The 27,794-nt window shown below is 36.7% G+C and overlaps 3 protein-coding genes across 4 annotated transcripts; 2 read left to right on the plus strand and 1 right to left on the minus strand.

Moving 5' to 3' along the window:
• The first annotated feature begins 1,384 nt into the window (after positions 1 to 1,384).
• On the plus strand, positions 1,385 to 13,288 carry pif1 (PIF1 5'-to-3' DNA helicase homolog (S. cerevisiae)). Its single transcript, XM_051867187.1, has 13 exons — positions 1,385 to 1,537; positions 1,799 to 2,363; positions 3,628 to 3,757; positions 3,892 to 4,017; positions 4,327 to 4,480; positions 4,882 to 4,996; positions 6,461 to 6,567; positions 6,811 to 6,950; positions 7,259 to 7,365; positions 7,448 to 7,535; positions 10,679 to 10,824; positions 12,555 to 12,746; positions 13,020 to 13,288. The coding sequence occupies exons 2-13, from the start codon at positions 1,803 to 1,805 to the stop codon at positions 13,071 to 13,073; spliced, it is 1,920 nt and encodes a 639-aa protein (XP_051723147.1). The 5' UTR covers positions 1,385 to 1,537; positions 1,799 to 1,802; the 3' UTR covers positions 13,074 to 13,288.
• A 3,691-nt stretch (positions 13,289 to 16,979) lies between these two features.
• Positions 16,980 to 18,419, minus strand: LOC127498169 (cytochrome b-c1 complex subunit 6, mitochondrial-like). Of its 2 annotated transcripts, none has more exons than XM_051867230.1 (4): positions 18,246 to 18,419; positions 17,559 to 17,636; positions 17,239 to 17,400; positions 16,980 to 17,149 (listed from the first exon to the last, which is right to left on the minus strand). In XM_051867230.1, the coding sequence occupies exons 1-4, from the start codon at positions 18,300 to 18,302 to the stop codon at positions 17,117 to 17,119; spliced, it is 330 nt and encodes a 109-aa protein (XP_051723190.1). In that variant the 5' UTR covers positions 18,303 to 18,419; the 3' UTR covers positions 16,980 to 17,116. The 2 variants fall into 2 exon arrangements, with proteins under 2 accessions (XP_051723190.1, XP_051723201.1); XM_051867241.1 differs by having other exon boundaries at positions 18,158 to 18,395.
• A 279-nt stretch (positions 18,420 to 18,698) lies between these two features.
• On the plus strand, positions 18,699 to 21,821 carry nsun4 (NOP2/Sun RNA methyltransferase 4). Its single transcript, XM_051867203.1, has 6 exons — positions 18,699 to 18,838; positions 18,934 to 19,304; positions 19,381 to 19,535; positions 19,623 to 19,783; positions 20,921 to 21,045; positions 21,233 to 21,821. Exons 1-6 carry the CDS (start codon positions 18,746 to 18,748, stop codon positions 21,507 to 21,509), a joined length of 1,182 nt encoding a protein of 393 aa, XP_051723163.1. The 5' UTR covers positions 18,699 to 18,745; the 3' UTR covers positions 21,510 to 21,821.
• Positions 21,822 to 27,794: the final 5,973 nt, after the last annotated feature.

Raw genomic sequence — 27,794 nt, forward strand, 5'->3', positions numbered from 1 at the left:
AATCAAGACTCTGTGAAGTTTCACTCATAACCCTATTTGCATATCACAAACATGCAATTAAAGTGATCATTATCTTTCATTGTAGTTCTGATTATTCTTCTTCTACTTCACTACATCTTCAATGGGCTAAAGGCAGTCCTTACTGTTAGTCTTCATTCTGGTACTGCCCACCTCTCCTGAGTGTCATAACTCAGCCAGCTGTCGTCTTGCCAATGAACGTAAATTAAAGAAAAGCTTGCATGTACTGAACGGGGCCTAATGATGCGGGACAGTGACCCATTCCTGGAAATTTCTTTCTCAGCTGACGTAAAAGAGTACTTCTTGTTTACGGAAATACACCAACCCATGACTGATATTTTTATACTGGAAAATGTAATTAACCAGCTCTAAATCAAAAGACACATCACATCTTACATCAGTAGACAGTAAACCCTGGCCTGTGTGAAAATTACCTAGATTAAGCAATATTTATTGTAAATCACTGGTTTATTGATGAATAATAATAACAATATATGGAACTTACCAAGTGCTGTTTCTGGATGGATGTACCTAGGGCATAATTTTATTTATGTAAGTGATGTTGGAAGCCAGAAGCTACCTTTTTTGTATTTATATTGTTTATAAACAGAAGGAAGAAAGCAAGAAAGAAAGAAAGAAAGGCCTGTGTAAACTTTTTTCAGACAAAATGTTGCCTACGTGCAAATGCAAAAATTAAAAAAAAAATGAAACCAAACGTTCGTTTTTCCTGTTACTTCATCAGTGGATAATTGCCTTTTTCTGTCCTTTTTTGTTGTTGTTGTTGTTTTCAATCTTACTTTTGCTAAAATTGTGACTTCAGAAATAGCCATTTGAACAAATTAAATCTGAATTGTGAATCGTTAAAGTAGAGAACGCGGAAGCTCCAGTTTTTTTTTTTTTTTACATTTTTTATTAGGTTTATCAACAAATATACAAAAATAGGGTAAATTTAGTGTGATTGGGACACTTTTTCCTATTCATCTCAATGGCAAAAACGGTGTCCCAATCACCCTGAATTCACCCCAAAACAACCCTATTGACAACAAAATCACAAAACTAAACTAAAAGTAAAATAAAGAACAAAAAAACAAAACTGTACATTATAGGAAAGAACGAATATTATAAGATGCACACAATGTTATGGATTTTAAGGCTTTAACATTGCTGATATTGTATCCAAGTAATACTTCAAATCTTTACAAAATATAACGAATAAGGGCTTTTCAGAAAATCGCGGAAGCTCCAGTCCATGGGATGCACAAAATAAAGATGACGTAATGAAAATCAACGCCGTTTCATTGGTGGAGCACATGCTCGTAGGCGGATCCACCGCTTACGTTTAGGAAGCGCAATTGTTGATTGGATATTTGTTTAAATGCCTCCGGTTTGATTGGTCAGCTGTTTGTCACAATCGACCAATCGTTGTAGAGCGGAACTATTTGAAAATCGTGCGTGAGCATCATAATGAATGAACAGCTGGTGGTGTGGTGACTCGTTGTTTAAACAGTGCATGAGAAAGGTGAGTTAGTATTCTTTATTAAGCAAATTAATAACGAGACATGAACACGCACGTGTTTTTTTTTTGTTTTTTTTTTGTTTTTTTTATGAAAGATTTGTCATTTCAGTTGAGATTAATGTTTGTTGCATGTAACTTTATTCTTTAATCTACAAATTTAAATGTAGCTATAATAGCCCAAGCACTCGGTGTTATTAAATGACTAAACAAGCCATAAGATACTCGATCAAATGCTTTAAGCTGCTCTTCTATGTTCTCTTAAAGTAAAATGCTGGGACACATTGATCCCGCTGAGCTTCAGTGCACCGTGGCAGTGGAGCGCTTGAATCCTGCAGGTCAAGCCATCAAACGGCAGCTCATCCGCAAAGCCACCGTCACATTAGGGCGTAATGAGTTTCAGGAGATGGTCCTGCGCGTCCACGATGGCAAAGCTCCTCAGAACTTCATGCTGCGCGATTTCCAGCTCTTTACGCGCTTTGCAAAGGATGGTAAATGTACTGTTAAATTCGTCCCGGAGAGCACACAGGTTCTAGTCTCTGACTGTCCACCGGATCGTTTGAAGGTGTTCCTCAAGACGCTCAGCATCAAACATCAAGCTTCCCAAAGCAACAAGCCTTTGAGTGATAGGGCTAAACTACGAGCCGGCCTCCCTAGAGCTTTCGAGACCGTCAGTCCTCTCCAGCTGAAAGATGTGCAGAAAGCAAACGAGCTGAGGAGTAAAGTGAACGCCCCAATTCAACCCAAAGGTCCTTCAGAGAGAACTGTCAATAAGGTCTTGGGTGAAAGGAAACAAGTGAAAAGACCCAGACCTGATTGTGACACTAGTCCGGTATGTTCATCTTTTTGTACATGAGAGGCCTACATTCCATTGATACATTACAAATTAGAAGCACAATTATTTTTATTTTTATTTTTGTGGGGCCCTATTAGATAGATTTGGTAAACCATAGTCTAACAAAATTAAGTAGGTAGTTGAAAAGAAAATGTTTGTTCATCTTTAAAGGGTTAGTTCACTCATTTTGTCATTAATTACTCACCCTCATGTCAGAACACAAGAGATTTTTGATGAAATCCAAGAGGTATATGACTTGTCCATAGACCGCAATATAATCAACACTTTCAAGGTCCAGAAAGGTAGTAAAGACATCGTTAAAACAGTCGACGTGACTGCAGTGGTTTAACCTTAATTTTATGAGGCGACAAGAATACATTCTGTGCACAAAAACAAAACAAAAATAACGACTTTATTCAACAATCTCTTCTCTTCCCTGTCATTATCCTTGCGTAGTTGCCGCAGTAAGCACAGTGAAGGCTTCCGTGTTTATGTCCGAATGCCGGCTCAGTATTGGCCAAAGCTGATCATGTGAGCAGCACAACCTGTGATGCTGACGCAGAAGCCGGCCAATAATGAGTCGCCGTTCTGATGTAGAACCTGGAAGCACTGGACGTAAACAACCTATGAGAATGACACAGAAGAGAAGATATTGTTGAATAAAGTCGTTTTTGTTTTGTTTTTGCGCACAAAAAGTATTCTTGTCGCTTCATAAAATTAAGGTTGAACCACTATAGTCAAGTCGACTATTTTATGTCTTTAGTACCTTTCTGGGGCTTGAAAGTGTTGATTATATTGCTGTTTATGGATGAGTCGCATACCTCTCGGATTTCATCAAAAATATTTTCATTTGTGTTCCGAAGATGAACGAAGGTCTTACGGATGTGGAACAACATGAGGGTGAGTAATTAATTAAAGAATTTAAATTTTTGGGTGAACTAACCCTTTAAAAGAATTTTGTCTTGTCCCACCTCAATGCAGTTAACAATTCAACTCTTAAAATAATTTTGACCAGTAAATGTATATTCATTTCAGTCTATTAAATTTTGATACTCACTAAAGTCATTGTTGTGTTAAACCATTCTAGTAACCACGATCATACTATTTCAATCATGTCTCACATTTTCATTTTTATGATTCAACATTTTTGGAAAGTTAAGCACCTTTTACCTACCATTTGCTGAAAAGGACTGTGCAATGATAGTTTGAAAGTTTAATGTACTTCTAGCAGGATTATGGACTGATTATTTGTCTCTTTAAGGTTAAGGCGCTTCACCCCAATAAGAAGCCTGTCTTGGTTCTGCCTTTGGCACAAAAGCTAAGCAAAGAGCAAACTGCAGTTCTCAATGCAGTTTTGAGTGGCAAGAATGTGTTTTTCACAGGCAGTGCAGGTAATGAACTTCATCTATTTATTTATTTATTTTATTTTATTATTTATAGCCATTGATGATTGTAATCTTGCTTCTTATAGAGGTTTTCTTTTTTCATGGCAATTCAAACACCACTGTTCATGGCTTTATTTTAGGTACAGGGAAGTCCTTCTTGCTCAAAAGAATTGTAGGCTCTCTGCCCCCAAAAAGCACATATGCAACAGCGAGCACTGGTGTCGCAGCCTGTCACATAGGAGGAACCACGCTGCACAGTTTTGCAGGTTAGGAAATTTAAAGTTCAAATGATTTCACTCATGTCTCTGAAAAGAAATGTGTGACTGCCAACAAATGCAAACATGTTACATGCATTCTTTAGGAAGTCTCCTCATATATAATTTATGATGGCAAAGGTTTTATGAAAAGGGAAGTATCCTTTCACCCCAAACCAAACAGTAATCATAGGTGACAGGAGATTTATTTCAGCATGTACACGGTTTCCTGAAGTGTCGTATGATCAACACTTTTTTTAAATCTATAAAAACAGTTGTGCTGTTGTGCACGTGTGAGTCATTTTTGTCTCTTGTTATCAGGTATTGGGTCGGGCTCTGCTCCTCTTGAACAGTGTCTTGAGCTCGCTCAGCGTCCGGGGGTGCTGCAGCACTGGACCTCCTGCAAACACCTCATTATTGATGAGATCTCAATGGTGGAGGCCGAGTTCTTTGACAAACTGGAAGCCATAGCCAGGTGAACCACACTGCGGGGGAACTTATGACAAATAAATAAAAATAACACTGTTAATGATACTGGTTTATTTCAGTTAATTTTCCACATGGATAAAATTCAATTTGCCGTTATCAATTAATGTGGTGATAAGGGTTATGATATCTTTTTGTTGTTGTTTTTAATGGTTTAGTAATTTCATGTAACGTGATCTGAATTTGCCACTCCTAATGAACACCAGATGGCAAATTAATATTTGAATGTGATTTGGATCAGAAATTGAATACCAAATTAATCCAATCCATCAGTTCTGAAAAGTTCCAGTCTAGTACATGATTGCAAATTCTCATCTGTTCTGAAGGAGAGGAACAACACTAAATATTTCAATATTAGGCATTAGACAAGTGTCATCTGTATGTTTCTAGGTCCATAAGAAGATCAGCTGAGCCATTTGGAGGGATTCAGCTGATTGTGTGCGGAGACTTTCTTCAACTTCCACCTGTAACAAAAGGAAAGGACAAAGCTAACTTTTGTTTCCAGGTACTACCCTCCTCATTTAGGCATAGTTTGATATTCCACTTCAGCCTCGATATGACTTAGCATTAAAGGTGGGGTAAGCGATATTTCAAAAGCGCTGTTTGGAAGTTAGATGGACCGACACACCAGCAAACAAAAACAAACGTGTACCAATCAGCGTTAGGGGGCGTATGACAGTTGGAGAGAGAGGACGAGCAAGAGGGAGATTTGAAGAAAGACTGCAGAAAGAGAGATGAGACACGATACAAAAGAGAAAAGCTCAGAAGAATATCAGTGGAATGAAGGGTTATGACTAGGCAAGATCTTTAGGACCCATGTTAATATTAGAAAAGCTTTCCAGCGCTGGAGAGAGCTAAGCAGGAAGGCCTGAAAACAGACGCGGAGGCTGCTTTGATTCCACTTGACACGTGAGTAAAACTGGGTTTGTGTCATTGATTGTCTGGAGCTGCTGTGCTGTTGGCGACTAACAACGAACTCTTGTTTGTATTTACTCTTGTGTACTGTGCGTTCATTTTTTGTGCTTCCTTGTCGTTCATCATCTGCGCTTGCTTTTTCGTGAAGCATTATTTTGTTGCGCGTCAGCTGTGATACACAGCCATCCACTCTCGCATTGCGTGTGTAACAGAGGCCAGCTATTTAGAGATGTGCAGGTAAACCTCAAAAAAAAAAATCTCAAGAGGTGTACTGGCGACCGCTAGATAATGCGGTGTTTAGCGTCATTCTAGTGCACTCGGCTAGTGGGGTTCGAGATCGACTCTGAGCAGGGTGGTTAGGATAGGAAGGTGAGTTTTGGAAGCTGAGCAATAAAGAGAGGGGTGTGTTTGTTTGGGTTTATTTCAAATATCAACAGTGCCCAACAGCGTTTTTGAAATATCGCTTACCCCACCTTTAAAAGGATAGTTTACCCTAAAATTAAAATTCTGGAGTCGTTTACTCGCCTTCATGACATTCCAAACTGATAAGACTTTCATTCATCATCAAAACACAAAGGAAGATATTTTTAATGAAACCTGAGAGGTTTCTGTCCCTCCATTGAAAGCCCATTCCCTTAAAACATTGCTTCAAAATCCGTGAAGACATTGTAAAAGTAATCCATATGAATTGAGTGGTTTTACCGAGATTTTTTTATTCATCAATAAACACTGATCAATGAACATACATAAAGAGATTCATATGGATTTCTTTACAATGTCTTTATGAACTTGAAAATGATTTGTTGGAATGGACTTTCAGTGGAGGGACTTGGATGGATGAATTTAGTTTTCATTTTTTGTTTTGAAGATGAATGGAAAAAGTGAGTAAATCACAACAGTTTTCATTTGTGGCTGATCTATTCCATTGTAATGTCTCAATTCAAGATAGAGAGCTGCTTTTGTTTATTTATGTGTATAATTACATTTTTGGGTTAGCAAGTGTGTATCCACTGTCTGATTTAAGTATAAGATACAAAGTCCATTTTCCCCACAGTCGAGAAGCTGGCGAAAGTGTATCCATATGAACATGGAGCTGACGGAGGTGCGCAGACAAACAGACAAAGCCTTCATTTCTCTCCTCCAGGCTGTGAGAGTGGGCAGGTACTGAGCTCTCACCATGGCCACATCCACCGTTCAGTGCAGTGACTCACTAGCTCGGGGTGTTATTGGGATGTAATCCCTCTGGTTCAGGGTCAGTTTTTTCCATGACTTAAGGTGGTTCTTGTAGGTGTGATTTAAATGTTTATAAAGTCTTGTAGTGTGGAACTTTCAAGCTACATCTTGTTATCAGTGAATTGACTTAGCTGGTCAACTTGTTGATCCCATTGGCTTTCCATCCTGTAGAGTCACAGAGGAAGTTACCGTAAAGCTACTGAGAAGTGCCAATCACTGCATCGAGAGGGATGGTATCCTAGCAACCAGGCTGTGCACACACAAGGATGATGTGGAGCTCACGAATGAGAATAAACTCAAACAGTTACCAGGTTGGTCATAGTGAAATCTAATTTTAAACTGGAGATGTGTGAAATGTGACTTGGTTTGCTGATTGCATCAGGTGGTGATAGTTCCGGTATTGGTGTTAATGCTGTGGTGTAAATGGGTTTGACTGAGATCACCGGAAACTAAAATAATTTCTAGAAATCCACCAACTGATTCATGAGTGACAACATGAAGCACTAGAAACAATGTAGGACATACTGTATAGCAGTTACATTTTTAATGAAGCTACACAAACTGTACGATGAGCTAAATCCAGAGATACACATTTTTAAGTCTAAGTGTTTATTTGCAGGGGCCGTGCGGGTATTCGAAGCTGTGGATAGTGACCCTATGCTGGTTCAGACCATTGACGCACAGAGTCCAGTGAGTCGGCTGTTACAGCTGAAAGTGGGCGCTCAGGTAGGTGTTTTATCTCCTTCTGGCTAACATGTGCTCTTGATTTTTAGTGTTAAATGTTACAAGAGCCTTTTTATTTGTTCAGGTTATGCTTACTAAAAACCTGGATGTCCAGAGGGGTCTAGTGAATGGAGCCAGAGGAGTAGTTGTTGACTTTCAGCCAGGCAATCAAGGTACGGCTGACTGAAGCAGTCACAGGTGCTTCCACAACACATAGTACAGCAGTCAACATTTGAAGTGGATCAAAACCTTTCATCAAAGTTGTCCTAAAACTTTCTTCTTAGGACAGCTTAGTTCTTAGGAAAATCTTTATGATCCACTTCAAGTGTTGACTACTATACAGGTGCTGGTCCTATAATTAGAATATCATCAAAAAGCTGATTTATTTCACTAATTCCATTCAAAAAGTGAAACTTGTATATTATATTCATTCATTACACACAGACTGATATATTTCAAATGTTTATTTCTTTTAATTTTGATGATTATAACTGACAACTAAGGAAAATTCCAAATTTAGTATCTCAGAAAATTAGAATATTACTAATGACCAATACAAAGAAAGTATTTTTAGAAATCTTGGCCAACTGAAAAGTATGAACATGAAAAGCACTCATTACTTAGTTGGGGCTCCTTTTGCCTGAATTACTGCAGCAATGCGGCGTGGCATGGAGTCGATCAGTCTGTGGCACTGCTCAGGTGTTATTAGAGCCCAGGTTGCTCTGATAGTGGCCTTCAGCTCTTCTGCATTGTTGGGTCTGGCATATCGCATCTTCCTCTTCACAATACCCCATAGATTTTCTATGGGGTTAAGGTCAGGTGAGTTTGCTGGCCAATTAAGAACAGGGATACCATGGTCCTTAAACCAGGTACTGGTAGCTTTGGCACTGTGTGCAGGTGCCAAGTCCTGTTGGAAAATGAAATCTGCATCTCCATAAAGTTGGTCAGCAGCAGGAAGCATGAAGTGCTCTAAAACTTCCTGGTATACGGCTGCGTTGACCTTGGACCTCAGAAAACACAGTGGACCAACACCAGCAGATGACATGGCACCCCAAACCATCACTGACTGTGGAAACTTTACACTGGACCTCAAGCAATGTGGATTGTGTGCCTCTCCTCTCTTCCTCCAGACTCTGGGACCCTGATTTCCAAAGGAAATGCAAAATTTACTTTCATCAGAGAACATAACTTTGGACCACTCAGCAGCAGTCCAGTCCTTTTTGTCTTTATCCCAGGCGAGACGCTTCTGACGCTGTCTGTTGTTCAAGAGTGGCTTGAAACCCATGTCTTGCATACGTCTGTGCGTAGTGGTTCTTGAAGCACTGACTCCAGCTGCAGTCCACTCTTTGTGAATCTCCCCCACATTTTTGAATGGGTTTTGTTTCACAATCCTCTCCAGGGTGCGGTTATCCCTATTGCTTGTACACTTTTTTTCTACCACATCTTTTCCTTCCCTTCGCCTCTCTATTAATGTGCTTGGACACAGAGCTCTGTGAACAGCCAGCCTCTTTTGCAATGACCTTTTGTGTTTTGCCCTCCTTGTGCAAGGTGTCAATGGTCGTCTTTTGGACAACTGTCAAGTCAGCAGTCTTCCCCATGATTGTGTAGCCTACAGAACTAGACTGAGAGACCATTTAAAGGCCTTTGCAGGTGTTTTGAGTTAATTAGCTGATTAGAGTGTGGCACCAGGTGTCTTCAAAGTTGAACCTTTTCACAATATTCTAATTTTCTGAGATACTGAATTTGGGATTTTCCTTAGTTGTCAGTTATAATCATCAAAATTAAAAGAAATAAACATTTGAAATATATCAGTCTGTGTGTAATGAATGAATATAATATAAAAGTTTCACTTTTTGAATGGAATTAGTGAAATAAATCAACTTTTTGATGATATTCTAATTATATGACCAGCACCTGTATATTATTTTCTGTCACAAGTGTTTTTTTTGTTTTTTTTATGAAAATACTATCATGGAGAAAAAAAACTATACTGCTATCAGTAAATGGGTAAATCTCACAAAGAATATGTCTGTAGCATATTTCAAGCCAATTAGAGGAAGAAATAAGCAATGCAACTGTCACCTCCCCCTTTTTGAGCATAGATGTGAAAATGCCCTATCCAAACTTAAATCACTGTAATTCAATAATGCTTTGGAATATAGACCTAAATTTGGTCTTGTTTTAAAGATACTCAGTAGATTGTGGGTGAAGTGAACTTTAAAAAATGAAAGGATGAAAAAGTTTAAATTTACTGTAAATCAAATGTACTGTTAATTTTTTTTTTTTGTATTTTATATAAAAAATATTTTACAAAATACAAAATAAAAAGTTTTACTCAAGTTGTGTTCCAAATTTAAAGTTGATATCACAAAAATTGTAGTTCCCATGTGATTTTGTTTAGGCATTGTACCAAAAAACACCACTGGGTATCACCCACATTCCACTGAATTTTTTTTTAATTTTTTTATGCGTTCTCCTGTAACAAATTAATTTCTGTCCAAATATCGCTTATCAATATGGAAGCTTGAGATTCAGAGCTTTCTGATGATATGTGTTTTGTCAAGATTAAAAAATTAACTATAAAGTAGTTTAAAATAAATTTTGTAATATGAAACATGACAATCCCAACTAGGGGAAGGAGCTTTTAAAAAGGATTTAAAGTACCATTTGCATGGTAATGCAATGTCGATTTCAAAATGGTTTTTAAGCTTTTAAGGAGGTTAAGTTTTTCAAATGATAAATTTATGATGACTACTAAAATATGTGACGCATAAAAAAAAGGGCAATAAATAAAAACGGCGCCAAGCATCCTGCTTGCGGGACGGTGACAGTTAAGGGGTTAAGGTTAATTGTGTTTTATGACATCATGCTGATGGGACATAATTACCTTTTTGGATGTAATGTATGCTAATTTTAATAAAACACTGGCAGTAATACAAATACTACGAGTAATGTAATTTTTTATTTTATTTTTTTTCTCCCACTTGGTTGATTTCCATGAACAGTCTACTGTTCAAAACAGTTATTTTTTGATAAAGATGTGGAAATAGACTTTTTTTTTTTTTTTTTTTTTTTTTTTTTTTTTTAACACAAAAAATATGAAATTAAGCATTACAATTCAATTTTATATATTTTAATTACTCATATTACTGTAATAAAATTTGGGGGATGTTTTATATATTTATTCTGACATATTCTTGACAGGTTTTATGAGACTTACCCAAATATCGTTCATTAATTGCTGTACCTGACTGGATATAGAACACCAGCATATGCTGTGAGATGTTGTGACATCCCCTAAACCCCCCCCCCCCAGGTCTCCCTCGGGTGCGATTCCTCTGCGGGGCTGTTGAGGTAATGAAGAGAGAGCGTTGGATATTTAAAGCGTCGGGGGGGCTGTACCTGAGCCGACAGCAGCTGCCACTCAAACTGGCCTGGGCCATTTCAATCCACAAGAGTCAGGTGAGTTCTGCTCTGAAGCCCCATCACGACTCATTATGCATAGATGGTAAGCTACTGAATTCAACCTGCACCAGCCGAATGCATAGAATGAAATCTAATATTACAAGATTGTGCTTTTGATCTCCTACTGTTTTGGGCCCTAGAGGAAATGATCATGTGATTTTGCTGAAAGTGCTATTAAAATAAAATGACTTGGCTCAGGAACAATGCGTTTCTTTGTATCTGTGAACAGATGCTCAGGACTATGGTTCTGGCTTGTGTATTGACTCATTAACTAGTCCCCATGTTTCCCCATGTTTCCCCATCTTTTCTGATTGTGTGCCTTCTGCACTGATGAACTGTCAAAGTAGTTGCTGTAAGTGTCAGAGTAATTAAGCTCATCAGTTGTCTGGCAAACGTTTCAGAAGCGTTGTATGTGGCTGTATCCCAACGCTCAGTAGAAGATCTGAGGGAAAATATTAAATCAATTCCTCACTATAACCATGTGGCCCTAAATCTTGCAAGTGTAATATCCTAAAATGACTTGATCTGGTCTTAAACCTCTATTTGTTCCAAGAAAATAATTAAATTCATTATTTCTTTATTGGCCAAAAATACCCCTATTTAGTTAAATTGTGGTGTTGTGTTTTGTTTTTGTTTTTAAAGGTAATTAGTTCAAAAGTAGTTTAAAGGACTTTGGGACACAATACATTTGGGACACCACAATACATTTGAATGTGGCTTAACCAATCAGAATCAAGGATCAGAACTATGTGAGCTGTGATCTGCTGTTAGTAAATGAATGGTTGAGCTACAATTTCAGTGTTTTTTGTTTTTTTGTTTTTTTGTTTTTTCCCCAGTCAGGACCACTTTTGTCAAATTATTCATCAAAATAATTTAATATAAAGGTTTATAATAATAATAATAATATTATTATTATTATTTTATTATTATTATTATTTTATTATTATTATTATTATTTTATTATTATTATTATTTTATTATTATTATAATATTATTATTATTATTATTATTTATTATTATTATTATTATTATTGGAAACATTTTACATAAACTAAATTTGCTTGTGTCTTATTTTGTGTTATTTCTTGCAATGACATAAAGCTTGGTTCCAATACCAGAAACATGGTATTTCTAGCATATTATTTACCCAAAATTGGTCACTTTGGTAAATGTGACCCTGGACCACAAAACCAGTCATAAGGGTCATATTTTTTTTTTTTTTTTTTTTGTTTTTTTTTTTTTTAAATACATATTTATACATCATCTGAAAGCTGAATAAATAAGCTTTCCATTGATGTATGGTTTGTTAGGATAGGACAATATTTGGCCGAAATACAACTATTTTAAAATCTGCAATCTAAGGGTGTGTGTAAATAAATAAATAAATAAATAAATAATCAAAATATTGAAAAAATCGCCTTTAAAGTTGTCTAAATGAAATCCTTAGCAATGCATTTCCACTCACTAAAATAAATGATTTATTTATGATAGGAAATTTACAAAATATCTTCATGGAACATGATCTTTACTTAGTATCCTAATGATTTTTGGCAAAAAATAATCATTTTGACCCATACAATGTATTGTTGGCTATTGTTACAAATATACCTGTGCGACTTATGACTGGCTTTGTAGTCCAGGGCCACAAATAATATTTTCTCAGATTGTCAGTTTGTTGAATAAGCTGGTGTAAAACTGCTGGTGTCTCGATTGGTTGGTGTGTTTAGGGCATGACTTTGGATTGTGTGGAGATCTCTTTGGCGCGTGTGTTTGAGAGCGGCCAGGCCTATGTTGCTCTGTCACGTGCTCGGAGTCTGGAGGGCCTGCGTGTGATGGACTTTGATCCTCGAGTGGTGCAGGCCAACCAGGACGTGCTGCTCTTTTATAAGAGACTGAGGAAAGAGAGGCTCCTAATGCAGGTCAGTCCACTTTAGGCAATCACTCTTTCTTCAGACGAATAACCTTTTCTTTTATACCAGACCAGCACAATTTAAAAGATTGAATCTAAATGATCTTAGATTGTCTTATAAAAGGCCCCGGGAAGCTCAGATTTACTGGATGATTTTACATTAGTTCTCAATCATTTCAGATTTCAAATTGCCCAATTTCAACAAGGTTAACAGTGATTTAGTAAGTTTATTATAGGTCTCTGATTCTTTTTTTTTTTTTTTTTTTTTTTTTTCTTCCCCCAGTCCTCAATGAATGACTTTGTTGGACAGAGCAATAAGGAGAATTACCCTTGGTGAGGAGGTGACGGGAAGCTCTTGTTTTCATATGCACTGTGTGCATGGATGCATCAGGAACATGAACTCATTTAATTCAGATAGTTTTTTTTCTTATTGGATAAATTATGCTGCTTTTCAGTTGAATATTTAATATTTTTTTTTTTTTTTTTAATTGCTTTAAACCCTGTTTTATTTTGACCATGTATTTCTTTTAATAAAATTATTTTATGGTTTTATACATATGAATTGGTTTATGAAAGTCTCAGGTTTACATGCTTATCAGAGCAAAAACGTTTTGCTTGTGGCAATGGTTTTCTAATTGTAAATGAAACATTTGTTTTTATGTGTTTAATATTTGATTGGGTAATGTTAGTTAAATATTCGTACTCATTGAGGTTCGCTGAAGTGGCTAACATCCTGTAACTGTTTCCATTACAGGGGAAAGAGTAATAATTTTTTTTTTCTTTCATGTAAATGTGCCAGATTTAGCCATACAGGCTAATTAAGAATCATTAAAAACACATTCTAGCAAACATAGCCATAACTAGAGCATATTAACACAAACACTTCTCCAAATAATAAAGACACATTTATCCATTATAGATGCAGAAAAAGAAATAAAAGCGGAGGTGGGGCCATACCAAATTTAGTCAATTTCACAGTTTAAAAGATCATATTTAGTTAATTTAACAATGATGTTATACATTTGACTTTTTTTTTTTTTTTTTTTTCTTTCTTTTTTCTCTCCAATGTTTTCAAAGCCTGCTTATAGAGACTTTCTGTTGATTTATAATGTAGTCCCACATCCAGCTGGTGAGGCAGTATTTCATATGTGAGAAGATCATGGCATTAATGTGGCCTCAGTAGTTAAATTATTCCTAATGTGTCTACAATTTATGAATTAAAACTGTTAAGTTGTGAAAAGCATTTACAGTTTAACAGTACATGGACAAAAGTCAGGTAAGTCATTGATATACAAACTGAATAACAAAGGACCCAATACTGAACCTTGAAGTACACCAACGAGATTAGTGACTATTTGTGAAGATTTCTCTCAGTAAGGTATGATCTCATCCATTTAATTACCTTTGGTGGCAAATTATAATTTTATAACTTATTAAAACCTCATAAGTTATTTAAATCCAGGTAGACAGCTCCCAACACACCTTTGTCCAATTTAGATTTTGTTTTCTAAAAGAAAACAATTTGCAGTTCCTGTGGAATGATGCTTTCGAAACCCAAATTGCATCGGATGTAATGAGAAAGGAGTACCATTCAAATATATTTGAATAGTATATTTGATAATATTTGGTCAGAAATCCATTTTTCTGCAATTTTAGAGACTGCTGGAGGGATACTAATTGGTCTACAATTACTAATAGCCACGTGATCACCTGATTTGAACATTGGTGTAATTATTACGGTTTTCCAAGCACTTGGAAACTGTTTTATAAACCAATTAACGATTTTTAAAATAGAAAGTGCCTCTTGCACATTTTAAATATTGTATGCATCCCATATACATAATTTGCCTTTGAACAGTTAGGAGCAGAAATAATGTACTTTAGAATTAGTCACTTTTCTCAAATTCAAAATAGGAGTGTTAATTTATGGGTGTAACTAAATCATTTGAACCTGGAACTTACTGAATCAAAGATTTTGTAGAATCTATAAAATAATTAAATGCTTCTGCCCCCATGGATCATTAGACATATTTCCCTCTATATTTACTTTTATCGTTTTATGTATATTAACCTAAGCATAACTTTTGCCTTTCTAAGCTCCTTTACAACCTTATTTCTTAATGTGGTAAACAAATGCCTGTCATGTTCTGTCTTAAACCTGAGTGTTAAGTTAAAAGCATGAATATTTCCCCCTCCTATTTTTAATCTAATTAAAAACTGTATAAAAGCAGGTGAAAATGAGCTTCAGGGAGATGCTTAGTCATGTTTATCCTGTGGAAAACCTGAGGCTTTTTTATAGTAAATTATTTGTTAAACTATAGATCATTATCCTTGAATTATCAGTGATTGGATTATCTTGAATCCAGTGATTGGATCAAATGAAGAACATACTTTCATGGGCTGTTCTTGCTTACAACACTGCTGAAACAAAATCCAAACAGGGATAGTCTCCTTTTATCAAAAGGCCAAAGCTATACTACTTGTATCAGATTTTAACTGACAGCAAGGAGAAACTAGCCAAAAATGCAATGTCTACTGCCACCCTGTGGTACTATATGTAATTGCAATACGATCTAGAATGTTACATACAGGTGCTGGTCATATAATTAGAATATCATCAAAAAGTTCATTTTTTTTTTTATTATAAATTATTTTTAAAAATGAAACTTTCATATATTCTAGATTCCCTACATGTAAAGTAAAACATTTCAAAAGTTTTTTTTTTTTTTTAAATTTTGATTAGAGCGTACAGCTCATGAAAGTCCAAAATCCAGTATTTCAAAATATTAGAATATTTCCTAAGATCAATCAAAAAATGGATTTGCAAAACAGAAAAGTTCAAGTTCTTTAAAGTATGTACTTTTGTGCACTCAATACTTGATCGGCAGGACATATTACAGCAAATAACTTGCTCCTAGCACAAATTACAGCATCAGTGAAGTGTGGCATGGAAGTGATCAGCCTGTGGCACTGCTGAGGCACTATTGAGCCTTCAGATCATCTGTATATTGTTGGATTGACTGTTTCTCATCTTTCTCTTGAAAATATCCCATAGATTCAGGTCAGGCATATTGGCTGGCCAATAAAGCACAGTAATATCATGCTCAGCAAACCACTTGGAAGTGGTTTTTGCACTGTGGGCAGGTGCTAAAGTCCTGCTGGAAAAGGAAATCAGCATCTCCATAAAGCTTGTCAGCAGATGGAAGCATAAAGTGCTCCAAAATCTCCTGGAAGATGGCTGCATTGACTTTGCACTTGATAAAACACAATGGACCAACACCAGCAGACGTCACGGCCCCCCCAAATCATTATTGACTTCAGAAACTTCACACTAGACTTCAAGCAGCTTGGATTCTGTGCCTCTCCAGTCTTCCTTCATACTCTGGGACCATGATTTCAACATGAAATGCAAAATTTACTTTTATCTGAAAAGAGGACTTTCGACCACTGTTCACTGTCCAGTTCTTTTTCTCCTTAGCCCAGGTAAGATGCTTCTGACGTTGTCTCTGGTTCAGAAGTGGCTTGGTAGTCCTTTTCCTGAAGATGTCTGAGTGTGGTGACTCTTGATGTGCTGACTCCGGCTTCATTCTACTCATTGTGAAGCTCTCCCAAGTGTTTGAATTGGCTTTACTTGACAGTATTGTCAAGCTTGCGGTCATCCCTGTTGCTTGTGCACCTTTGCCTACCCAATTTCTTCCTTCCAGTCAACTTTGCATTTAATATGCTTTGATATACACTCTGTAAACAGCCACCCCATTCAGTAATGACCTTCTGTTACTTACTCTCTTTGTGGAGGGTGTCAATGATTGTCTCCTGGACCATTGCCAAGTCAGCAGTCTTCCCCATTAGTGTGGTTTCAAAGAACAAAAGATACCCGTAATTTATACTGTAGGGATGGTCATTTATTGAAACTCAAATGTAAATATTCTAATATTTTGAGATACTGGATTTTGGACTTTCATGAGCTGTACGCTCTAATCAACAAATTAAAAAAAAAAACTTTTGAAATGTTTTACTTTACATGTAGGGAATCTAGAATATATGAAAGTTTCATTTTTTAAAATAATTTACAATAAAAAAAATGAACTTTTTCACGATATTCTAATTATATGACTAGCACCTGTAGTTTCGATTTGACTACTGTTGACACTCCTGGAAAGTAGAATATACATAAGTTACATTTATCGCCACATGTGTAAAGAAAAGATCTACCTAATGTGTAAATGTGAGGCAAAGGCATGTGTACATGAAGTCTACACACATTTATTCACATATACAACACAATTACAAGTTTTCTGTCTGTTTATGCTTGTTTTGTACAAACACATCTCCGGTTGAGATACTCCACTGGAATGGAAGGTTTTGTGTTTCAGAGGGGCTTCATTTAATTGAACTGAAGAGCTTTTGTGCAACCTGAAAGACAATGATAATTCTACAGCAATATTTTTAAAAACACATTTTTGAAAACGGGTACTAGTAGGGGCTGACTGTGTGTGACTTACGCAGTGGTCCCGTGCATGTAGAAAGTCAAACAACTCCTCTGTGCAGTCCTCTTCAGTGTGTGACCGTGAGCCAACTCGAGTTTCACAAGCTTCTAGTCTTTCTTGTGCATGCATGCAATGTGCCGTCTGCTCACATTTCTGTCTTATTGTTTCTAGGGGGTCCTGCAGGGGGCCAGACAATGTTTAATCAATATCACAATCACTTTCATTTGTTTAGTCTCTTTTATGTTTATATATATATATATATATATCTATCTTACTGTTTAAGATGGAGAAGAATTTAATATTTATCCAATTTATGTAATACTGTAGTAGCATACCACCATCTCTTCTTCCTCCTCGTCTTCCTCCTCATCACCACCATCTTCTGTATCTTCCTCCTCCACTGGTGTCTGTTCCTTTACAAAAAAATAAGCGACAAGAACCACACAAATTTAGTACCGTGATACTACATAACACATTTAATAGGGATTCACAATTTTGGGGACCAAAGTGGTATCAGTTAGTGTTGTTTTATTTAGTCATTTTAATGTATTATTTGCAATGTAAACATCATAAATTAAATACATTACCCCCCGGTTTCACAGACAAGGCTTAAGCTAGTCCTAGACTAAAATGCATGTTTGAGCTGTTTTAACTTAAAGTTAAAGTTAATCTCTTAAAATATGTCACTGCCATTGTTTTGTCTCAAGATGCACACCAGTAATGTTATTTTCTAGTGTGCGTTTATAAAAGATACTTAAATATCTTAATTGAACTAAGGACTAATCCTGGTTTAGGCTAAGCCCTGTCTGTGAAACCGGGCCCAAAATACTATATCAAACGTGTTATTATAGGCCAGGCTTGAAATAATGTTACCAAAACAGTTGTTATCTTAATGTTAGGTTTGGTCAGAACAGTTAACTTAGAATCGACTTGCCTGTAGTTGATGAAGTGCACGTTGCATAACTTAACAAATGCACTTTAAACTACAGCGAAAACTCTGAATTCAGTAGCCGTAACGTTACCTCCTCCGCCTCCTCGTCAGGCTCTCCATATTTGATCGTTTCCCTTTCAAAAACCATACTTGTATGCTGTAAATTCACACTTAAACCCAATAAAGAGGCAAAGTTTGTCTGAACATGAAGTATGTGCCGATATAGGGATGCGAATTTACGAATTCTACTATGGTCAAGGCTTGGTTTATGAATATTAATTAGGAACGTTATTGGATGGTTACAATCAACGTCAGTATGAGCTTATTAATATGCATGAGTTAAGCCTTCGCAATAGTAGAAACTAACGAAGAAACTTTCTGGAAAGTTCTAATGTTATAAACACTTTATGCATTATATCGTTAATAATATATTGCTGAATGATTAAAATATAAAATTCGTCTTTGTTTTATATATTCACAAGTAATAATTTGTATGCGCGAATATGATTTTTTTTTTTTTTAATTTTTTTTATAAACAAGCTAGGAACCAATGAGGACAAAAGCGACGGACTCTTTTGATGATACACAAACATGGCTGCGTACGTATGCACGAGATTTTGTATAAATAAATTCAAAGACTCGATTACATTTATTCAGCGACGGTATCGAGTTAAAACAAAATGGGTAAGTAATGAGTTTGCAGTTATTTTCAAAATAAAAACAAGGTGGCAAATGCATACCTTAAGATGTTGTCGTCGTCGTCTTCTATATTCCAATAGGCAGCAACAAGGCCCAAGTTTCCAGCTACTGAACTTGCTCTGCACAGCTTTGACACAACGTACAGTATGCAGTTAGGGGACCTGTGGCCCTCTATTCGAGTTGCCATGCTGTGTGAACAAAAGTATGGAGCACTGATAAACAGTTTCTCTTCAGAACCTCATGTAATCACAGATTTAGAAGCTCAAGGATGTAGAGACTTCATCAATATTGACTGTTCCAGAAATGAGGTACATCAACTTTCACAGGACTCCACAACCTCACATAGAGATTCAACAGAGCTGGAAACTGCTGCTCTTCAACACAGTATAAGTCCTGATATAAAATGTCTTGTTTTTCCACAAGGAGACATATCTAGATTTAAGCCTGCAAGGTAAGAATTGCTTGAAATTCTTATTTACTCTGTCTTGTCCTAAGTTATGTTTAATATACATGTCCTATTAACTTAGACCTGACAGCAGTGGTATATTAGGATATTACCTTCTGGATGCTGCTTCGGTGCTGCCTGTACTAGCGCTGGACGTCCAGCCTGGACACACAGTGCTGGATCTATGTGCGGCTCCTGGAGGGAAGACCCTTGCTCTCCTGCAGGCACATTCAGTCGGTATGTGAATCGTAATATCACCAAAGCTTTCTAATGGAAGAGATGCAGATCTTCATATGATATTATATAACTGTTTTTGCGTTTCAGATTATCTATGGGCGAATGACTTATCAGTTTCCCGCACAACACGATTACGCAGGACTCTTCAGAGCTACGTGCCTAAAGAGATCCTGGATGAAAACAAAATCCACATCACATCCACTGATGGTCGGCAGTTAGGCCTGACAGAGGAGCGAAGCTTTGACAGAGTTAGTATTAGCCAAAATGTCTGAAGGAGAAGCACCTGTATTATGAAGTAAAAGGAGAATGCCATGTTGTACTAACAAAACAAATGTTAGGATGTAAATAGAATGATAATATGATTTGACAAATGAGATTACATTTGCAATAGCACTTATAAACTGTATGAATGCAGATCATAATTGCTCACATTCCATCAAATACACAGATGTACTATTATACAACAACTTTAGATGTATAGGTGTCTTACAATGTTGAATTTTTGTCCTATATATTGCATCCCTTTTAAATAAGATGCAATATATAGTACAAAAATACATGTTTTGTTCAAAAGAATAAAAAAAAAACAGTATTTATTTGAAATATTGTAACATTATAAATGTCTTTACTGTAACTTTTGATCAATTTAATGCATAGCTGAATAAAAGTATGTTTCTTTAAAAAAAAAATGGATACTTTTATTTAGCAAGAATGCATTAAACTGATCAAAAGTTACAGTAAAGACATTTATAATGTTACAATGTTTCAAATAAATGCTGTTCTTTTCAACTCCTATTCATCAAATAACCCTTCAAATGAACTCTCAGTATCCCGGTTTCCACAAAAATATTAACTGTTTTCAGCCTTGATAATAATAATAAATGTTTCTTGCGCAGCAAATCATCATATTAGAATGATTTCTGAAGGATCATGTGACACTGAAGACTGAAATAATGATGCTGAAAATTCAGCTTTGAATGAATTGCATTTTAAAATAGAAAACAGTTATTTTAAATTGTAAAAATATTTCACAATCTTACTGTTTTACTGTATTTTTGATCAAATAAATGCAGTCTTGGTGAGCATAAGAGATTTCTTTCATAAGCATAAAGCCTTTCTGATCCCAAGCTTTTAGTACACTGTTGTACTTTAACAGCAACATATATTCATGCATCTGTGACATTGTGTTTTCTTAGACTTGGTTGCTACACTGTTATATCCTTGAATGTCATATGTGATGTCACTAATTCAAAAATATCTAACATCTGCTACCTAAACCCTGTGTGATGTTCTGAATAAAGCATGCATCTCTGCCATATGGCAGACACAAATACTGTTCCAGGCATGGTGCCTTTACCTTCCATTCATCTTCCATCTTCCCACAGGTGCTTGTAGATGTTCCCTGCACCACAGACAGACACTCTGCAATGGTGGAGGAGAACAATTTATTTAAGAGGTCCAGGACCAAAGAGAGACAGAAACTTCCCCTCTTGCAAATACAGCTTCTTGTGTAAGTAATTCTTTTTAAATGTGCAAAAAAACAAGATGGCAAGGATTATATATGCTATTGTTGACTACCTAGACTTTTTTTTTCATTTTCTTGAATGTGTTAGGTGCATTTTTGGGTGATATATGTGGATGTTGCGTAAAGACCGACTGAGAAGTGTAATTAGTTGGATATTTCTTTCTCCGTTCAGGGCTGGGATCCAGGCCGCGCGCCGGGGTGGACACATAGTGTACTCTACGTGTTCCCTGTCCCAGCTGCAGAATGAGTGTGTGGTGCAACAGGCCATAAGTCTCGCTCAGCAGGAGCTGGGAATCACAGTACAGGTTCAGGACCTCAGATGGTTCACTCAACAGTTTTCCGACACTTTCCACTTTGCTCCACAGTTAAGTGTCGGGGAGCTGGTTTTGCCACACCTGTGTGCCAACTTTGGACCTATTTATATGTGTAAATTACAACGAATAAACTAGCCGGGCATTCCGATTTTAGCTCAAATGACATTTTTGCTGCAATAGTGCCCCCTTGTGACCAGACATGGAACTTCCTTTGACTATGAGGCTCTGAATTAAACCCACCTGAAAACATGTTACTGTTAAGAAGATAATACTGAGAATCATGTCATTACTAGTCTATGTTATTTGATTTCTTAGATTTATTCAACTTAAATCTGACACAAAAAGGCCAAAACAGGTTTCTTTTTCCCTTTTCTTGTGGGGAAGTTTAATGCCTATTAATTTCAATTAAAACAATGAAGGTTTATAAATGAATTGCAACAAAGTGTCTATCCAGAGTAAAGTTGAATATTTATCCCCTTTTGTATAGAACAGTGAAAAGCAGAAGCCATTGTTCCTGCTATGACGACAAATCAGCTAAAAACAAAATACTGAAATCAAGAATGGAGCAATGGTTTAGAAAACTGAGAATCCTGTTCATTGTTATTCACATATTCCCGGGTTTGGCCAGTAGGGGGCGTCGACGGACCGTTATACAACTTACTGTTAGAAGTTAAAAGTAGGCACAAATGAAACTGACAGTATGTGTGTCTGCATGATTCAAAGAAGAAACAGTACGGTCTTCCTGACTAAAACATGCAAATATTTATCTTTTTACAATTATCTTAAATATTATATTAATCGAGTAGTTCATTTGCCTAAAGGATTCACAGAAAATTTCTCAACAGCTGTATATATTTTTTCAGTGCATTTTCGAAATTCTCTCAACATTTTTTTTCCAGGTTTTCACGTAATTCAGAAGAATTTAAAATAATGAAATGGTTTTCACATAGGCCCTTAAGTGTGTTATTCACAGATCTGTTATACGGATGGTTAGTTCACATATATCAAGTCCTAAACTTTTTTTCAATTATTATTATTATTTTTATTTTAGGAGAAAGTGTATAATTTAGATGCTGTATCTAGTCACCATTGCTTTTATTTTTGAATAATTTCAATTTTCATGTAGTCTCTCAATTAATACGAGGCCTTAACCTGAATGCCCAATAATTATTTTCTTTACAATAGTTTCACATATCAGAACACTATAGAATCTGCTTGAAATTTCAATTCAGTTGTTCAGAAACATTTTCAGACTGAAATATTGCAGTTTCTATGTATATTATATACAGTCAACAATGTGGGCATTCAGTAGTGTTTGTAACGCATTCATTTTAAGGATAAAGAATGTCCATGGGCGAGAACTCGGCTCTTATGAATGCTGCATGGGCTGATGTGTCTGCAGCACTTCTACACCTAATGTCGGCGCTCCGAGTGTGTCGTTTAGATTTGGCATCAGAGGAGTGTTTTGTTTTCTGGTAGCGTATAAAAGGTTCAATTTTCCCCCAGTTGTCCATGAACCTTGCGTCTATTCCGGGCAATGTAGCATGAAAAGGTGTGCGCATTTTAGGAAGAGGGGCTGACGAGAGCCATCGACTCCCCGCTATCATTAAGCTGCTCGGAAACTGTTCCATCGGTGCCAGAGTCGAGATTGGCCGAGCAGTCGTTTACTCGCCGGCTTCTCGTTGAACATTAAGGACGCAAGAGGATACTAAAATGGGATGCTTTCCCCTCGTTTTCCCCTTCGCCTTTTATTCCACAGATGAGTGCAGATAATTTTCTGTGCGATTGTGAGTGATTACTGTATTACCGCGGTAATATAGGGTTATTTGGGAATGCAAAGAGAATTAATGACACATAAAAACTATTTTTGCATTGACTGCCTCTCTCGGCCGGGATATTTCTCCATGCCTGCATCTTGTGATTACCTAAACGTATTGTAAATATGTGTTTCCTATGGGCTTTTACATAAATTTACATTTTTTAACACTCAGGAGACAGAGGGACCATTAGGGACGAGTTCTTTTCATCTATACGTTTTGTTCATTATTGACTTTGACACTGCCGAGGATGCTGGCATCTGATCATTTGGCGAGCACCTTGCCAATGATGTAAATCGGGTGTAGATCTTTGTAATGACAGAAACATGTCGGGAATATCGTCCGGACGCCAAGGCCTTATAATGACGGAATCTCAGATGTCCGTAGGTGGGTGGAAGTCATAACGGCTTCCCATGGAAAAGGCAAACATGAGTGTTTTGTGGGGAAAAAACAACTTATGATTCAATCACACAGCTTCTTGCCGAAACTTTTGTGAAGTTTGCTTCAAAACCGCAGGGCCGCTCACAAGGGTCATGCTCAGCCTTTTGATTTCGTCATTTGTATGTGAGTTTAGTGCACTGCTTAATTACTAATACACAACAGTTAAGCAGATGGTTCACCCAAAAATGATAATTCTGTCATCATTTACTCTCCCTCATTTTCAAACCTTCTTTTTAAGGTGGAACACAAAAGATATTTTTAAAATCTTTGACAATGAAAGTCAATGGTGTTCAGTGTTGTGTTGGTCATGAATGTTCTTCAAAATATCTTTTGTGCTCATTCAGGTTTTTCACAGATTAAATGACAGAATTTTCATTTTTGAGTGAACTAAACCTTTAAATGACATACATTCTCTCTGGATCAGTAAATATCGTATGACGATAACTTAACCTCTGTCACCTTAAGCCTCACAGATATTATGTTTTTAAGATTATATATTTCTGAGCTCAGTTGTTGTCAACTGCCTCCAGTCCTCACACCTTCAGATGTAAGATGTCATGGATATCAGTAGATCTCTGTACTCCATGTTTGTTCTAATGTCCACAAGCTGTTAACACCGTATTCACATAAATGTAACGGCTGACCTTAGGCGCTTCAGTGATAAGGTGTCTGATTGTTGTAGGTGGCGTGAAGCTCTGGCCTAAGGCGTATCCTACTGCTCAGATGTTTGTGGTATGAGTCGCATCTTAAGAGCCCAGCATGAGGCCTCGGCCTCGGCACTCACTCTTCAGACTGTGGATCAAGGGTGGACTGGCCTTAGGGACTTTTTGTGATTGGATGTTTGATTTAGGGGCCAGATTTCAAAGCCATATATTTATGTGACTTAATCATACAAATATTTAATTTTTATAATTAAATTACAAATAATTATGAATCTTTTTAATGTCTTTTATGCTCATTAGGTTGCATTTATTTAATAGGAAAATAAAGGAAAAACTGTAATATTGTGAAATTATTACAGCTTAAACAGGTATCTATTTGAATATATTTTAAAATGTAATTTATTCCTGTGATAGTAAAGCTGAATTTTCAGCATCATTACTCCAGTCTTCAGTGTCACATGATCCTTCAGAAATCATTCTAATATGATGATTTGCTGCTCAAGAAACATTTTTAATTATTATCAGTGCTGAAAACCGAAAAGGAAAACAAAAAGAAAAGAACATTTTATAATGTTAAAAGATTTCAAATTTCATTGGTGTTCACTTTCTATTCATCAAAGAATCCTTTTTTTTTTTTTTTTTTTTTTTGTTTGTTTTATCATTGTTTCCACAAAAATATTAAGCTGTAAAAACAATTGATTATAAAAAGAAATGTTACTTGAGCACCAAATTATGTGACACTGAAGACTATAGTAATGGCTGCTGAAACTTCAGCTTTGCCATCACAGGAATAAATTACATTTTAGAATATATTCAAATAGACCCTTTTCACAGACTGTGATGACATGTTTTAACGGTCATCAGCATCGTAAATCTTGCAAAATTTATTTATATTTACTTTTTTTTTTTTTTTAAATGCATATACATTTATAACACTACTTAGTATTGTATTACCTTTTCATCAAATTACAAAAAACTAGTTAACACTGCTGTGAGGGTGTTTCTAATACAGCGGCTGTGGGATTGACAGTAAAGTTGACATCTTTCTTCTGACTGCCGTTATCAATCTCTCTTTTTTTTCTTTCTCTTTTTGAAAGTTGTGAAAACGTTGTTTTGTCTGTTTGAGAAAATGGGGACATAAAAATATATTTAATGTATTCTCTCATTCACCGCCATAAAATTTTACCCAACTATGACGACTTCCGCTTCGAGAAACCCGGACATGTGAAAAAGGGTCTGTAGAAAAAAGCTCTTTTAAATTGTAGTAGTATTTCACAATATTACTGTTTACTGTTTTTTTTAATCAAATAAATGCAGCCTTAGTGAACATAAGAGACTTCTTTCAAAAATATTAAAAATGTAAATTATTCCGCCAGTGTTCAGTATAGCTGTGCCTGCGCTCCGGTCCAGTCTGCGGTGGATCCGTCATTACTGATGCGATGCAGCATTCCGATAATAACAGTTAAAATATTCTGCTGAAGCAGCTTTCTACGAACCGTCCCATGATGCTTAGCGTGAATTACCACACCATACATCCTCCCGCTTAATCTACCATTAAGAAAATAAATCCTCGCAGGCAACGGCCGTTTCAATACATTTTTTGCCCGGGATTGTCTGCTTTCCTTAAGTCTCGCACAGTAGCGAAGTGTCTCGCCTAACTCTCAAGTGTCCGGTGGAGACTTAATCCATACGACTGTGTCCTGCATTCAAAGAGCGCTGAGCTTCCCTCCACATGCCCACAATGCCACTCTCCCCGTCTGAAAGGTATGTGTAGTGTGGCATTGATGTGTAATTACGTGTGACTGAAACAGCGCTTTGGTGACAGGCTCTGGAGTGCTGCGGTTGGCTTGGGTGAGCTCTCCCCAGAAAAGAGGGGTTTTCTTTGCCCTTAAGAGGATTAAGTGGGGTTGTGATAACAGAGGGATAAAAAGGGGAGAATTGAATCAGAAAAGAGAGCTGGGACCAAAGAGGGCGACCTCTCGCAAGCGAGTTCAAACACCTGTTGTCATCGTCCCGTCATCAGCGCTTTCTCAGCTCCGTTGCTACTTTTCGCTCTTCCTTAAAGTCACCATAAATATGAAGTGTCAATTTTTTTTTATTTTTTATGTAATATTGCAGTATTTATTATAAATAATTGATCCGTGCACATAACAATTTTTTTTTTTTTATTCATGTGCCCTCGTGATCTTTAATCAAAATAACTGCCCTCCCTCTTGCAGTGACATCTCTTCTCTGATGACGTGTTTACTGGCGCGAGGGCGGGACAACCTGTCACTCACATGAGATCCACCAATAGCAAACCACAACCATCCAATCAATTTCCTTGGACAAAATCAAGCCTATTTTTGTTCTTTTTTTTTTTTTTGAGAAGCCATTTTACTCAGAATAGCCTGCGTCACAATAAGAAAGAAAATACTATTGCAACTTCAAATTCATGCTGACTTTAAATATTTTAATTTAAGATGTTAAAACACATTCATTTAAGTTCAGGCATGTTCCGTTTTTCCCGCTAATTTCTGAGTGAGCCGTATTGGTTTCCAGGAGTTCTTTGATGTGTATCTGAACAATGTGCTGTTAGAGAGATTTACCTCAGCTGACAGCTTGGAGAGTATGTGGCAAAATTGCAGTGCCAGCAGGCTAAAAGAATGCTGGGAACAGGATTAGGATCATATTCTGGCAGTGCCTGTCACTTCCTCAATGGGCTGGGGTTCCTTATGGTGGCAGCTTTCATTCTCCATGCAGCTAAAACCAAAAAGGAGAGCATGAGGGAAAAAAGTTCTGATTGAATGGTACACTGTGATTTTTGTGCTAGGCATTCTCGAAGTCCATTTTGTGCTTGTGCGTGTCTGTAAAGGACTGTCTGACGGTGACACCTGATTAAACACTAAGGTGAATCTAGAAACCGCTTAGTAATTGGATGCTGCAGAGCTTAGCAGTAGTAACTATTTGTTTTGGTACTGTGACATTGTTGTGTTTACGTGACATAGAACAGGCTTCATTTCCAAGCAAGCAATTTAATGGCGGTGTCTTAAATCATACTACACCATTAACAGAAAATGCTTCTCTTACCTTGCCAGTCTCATTACATGAGTGAGTAAAGAGAGCTTGACCTTGTTGTTGCCCTGGAGGTAGTTTGTTTTTGGTCTCGAAACTTGATAAGAGATGCTATTTATTTACACTGTTGACTTGCTGGAACGTTTAACTGACAACTTGCTGTTTGCATGCTGGTGTTCATTTTTTCCTAATGAATCATTCCGCCCTCCCATGTGTGTTTTGATCTACTCAAAAGGTTGAATGTTAGAACGCATTACAATCAGCTGTATTTAAATATGGCATAAGGCACTTTAAAATGCAGTTAGCAGCCCCATCAAGGGCACTGAGAACATGGTGGCGGTGGCATCAAGCCTCTGGTAAAATGCACACAGAGGGGGAGACCCTCTTTATGTGAGCAAAGGGCTTATGCATTTTGACAAACCACACTGTTTAAGATATAATAGCGG

The sequence above is a fragment of the Ctenopharyngodon idella genome, chromosome 2 (assembly GCF_019924925.1).
Source record: "Ctenopharyngodon idella isolate HZGC_01 chromosome 2, HZGC01, whole genome shotgun sequence".
Classification (NCBI taxonomy): Eukaryota; Metazoa; Chordata; class Actinopteri; order Cypriniformes; family Xenocyprididae; genus Ctenopharyngodon; species Ctenopharyngodon idella.

Coding starts and splice junctions, on each gene's coding strand:
- pif1 (XM_051867187.1), top strand. CDS start 1,803: ATGCTGGGACACATTGATCCCGCTGAGCTTCAGTGCACCGTGGCAGTG. Junction 4,018..4,326: donor CACGCTGCACAGTTTTGCAG/GTTAGGAAATTT, acceptor TCTTGTTATCAG/GTATTGGGTCGGGCTCTGCT. Junction 6,568..6,810: donor CAGGCTGTGAGAGTGGGCAG/GTACTGAGCTCT, acceptor TCCATCCTGTAG/AGTCACAGAGGAAGTTACCG.
- LOC127498169 (XM_051867230.1), bottom strand. CDS start 18,302: ATGGTTTTTGAAAGGGAAACGATCAAATATGGAGAGCCTGACGAGGAG. Junction 17,637..18,245: donor CTGACGAGGAGGCGGAGGAG/GTAACGTTACGG, acceptor TTTTTTGTAAAG/GAACAGACACCAGTGGAGGA. Junction 17,150..17,238: donor TACATGCACGGGACCACTGC/GTAAGTCACACA, acceptor ATTGTCTTTCAG/GTTGCACAAAAGCTCTTCAG.
- nsun4 (XM_051867203.1), top strand. CDS start 18,746: ATGGCTGCGTACGTATGCACGAGATTTTGTATAAATAAATTCAAAGAC. Junction 18,839..18,933: donor ATCGAGTTAAAACAAAATGG/GTAAGTAATGAG, acceptor ATATTCCAATAG/GCAGCAACAAGGCCCAAGTT. Junction 19,536..19,622: donor CCTGCAGGCACATTCAGTCG/GTATGTGAATCG, acceptor TTTGCGTTTCAG/ATTATCTATGGGCGAATGAC.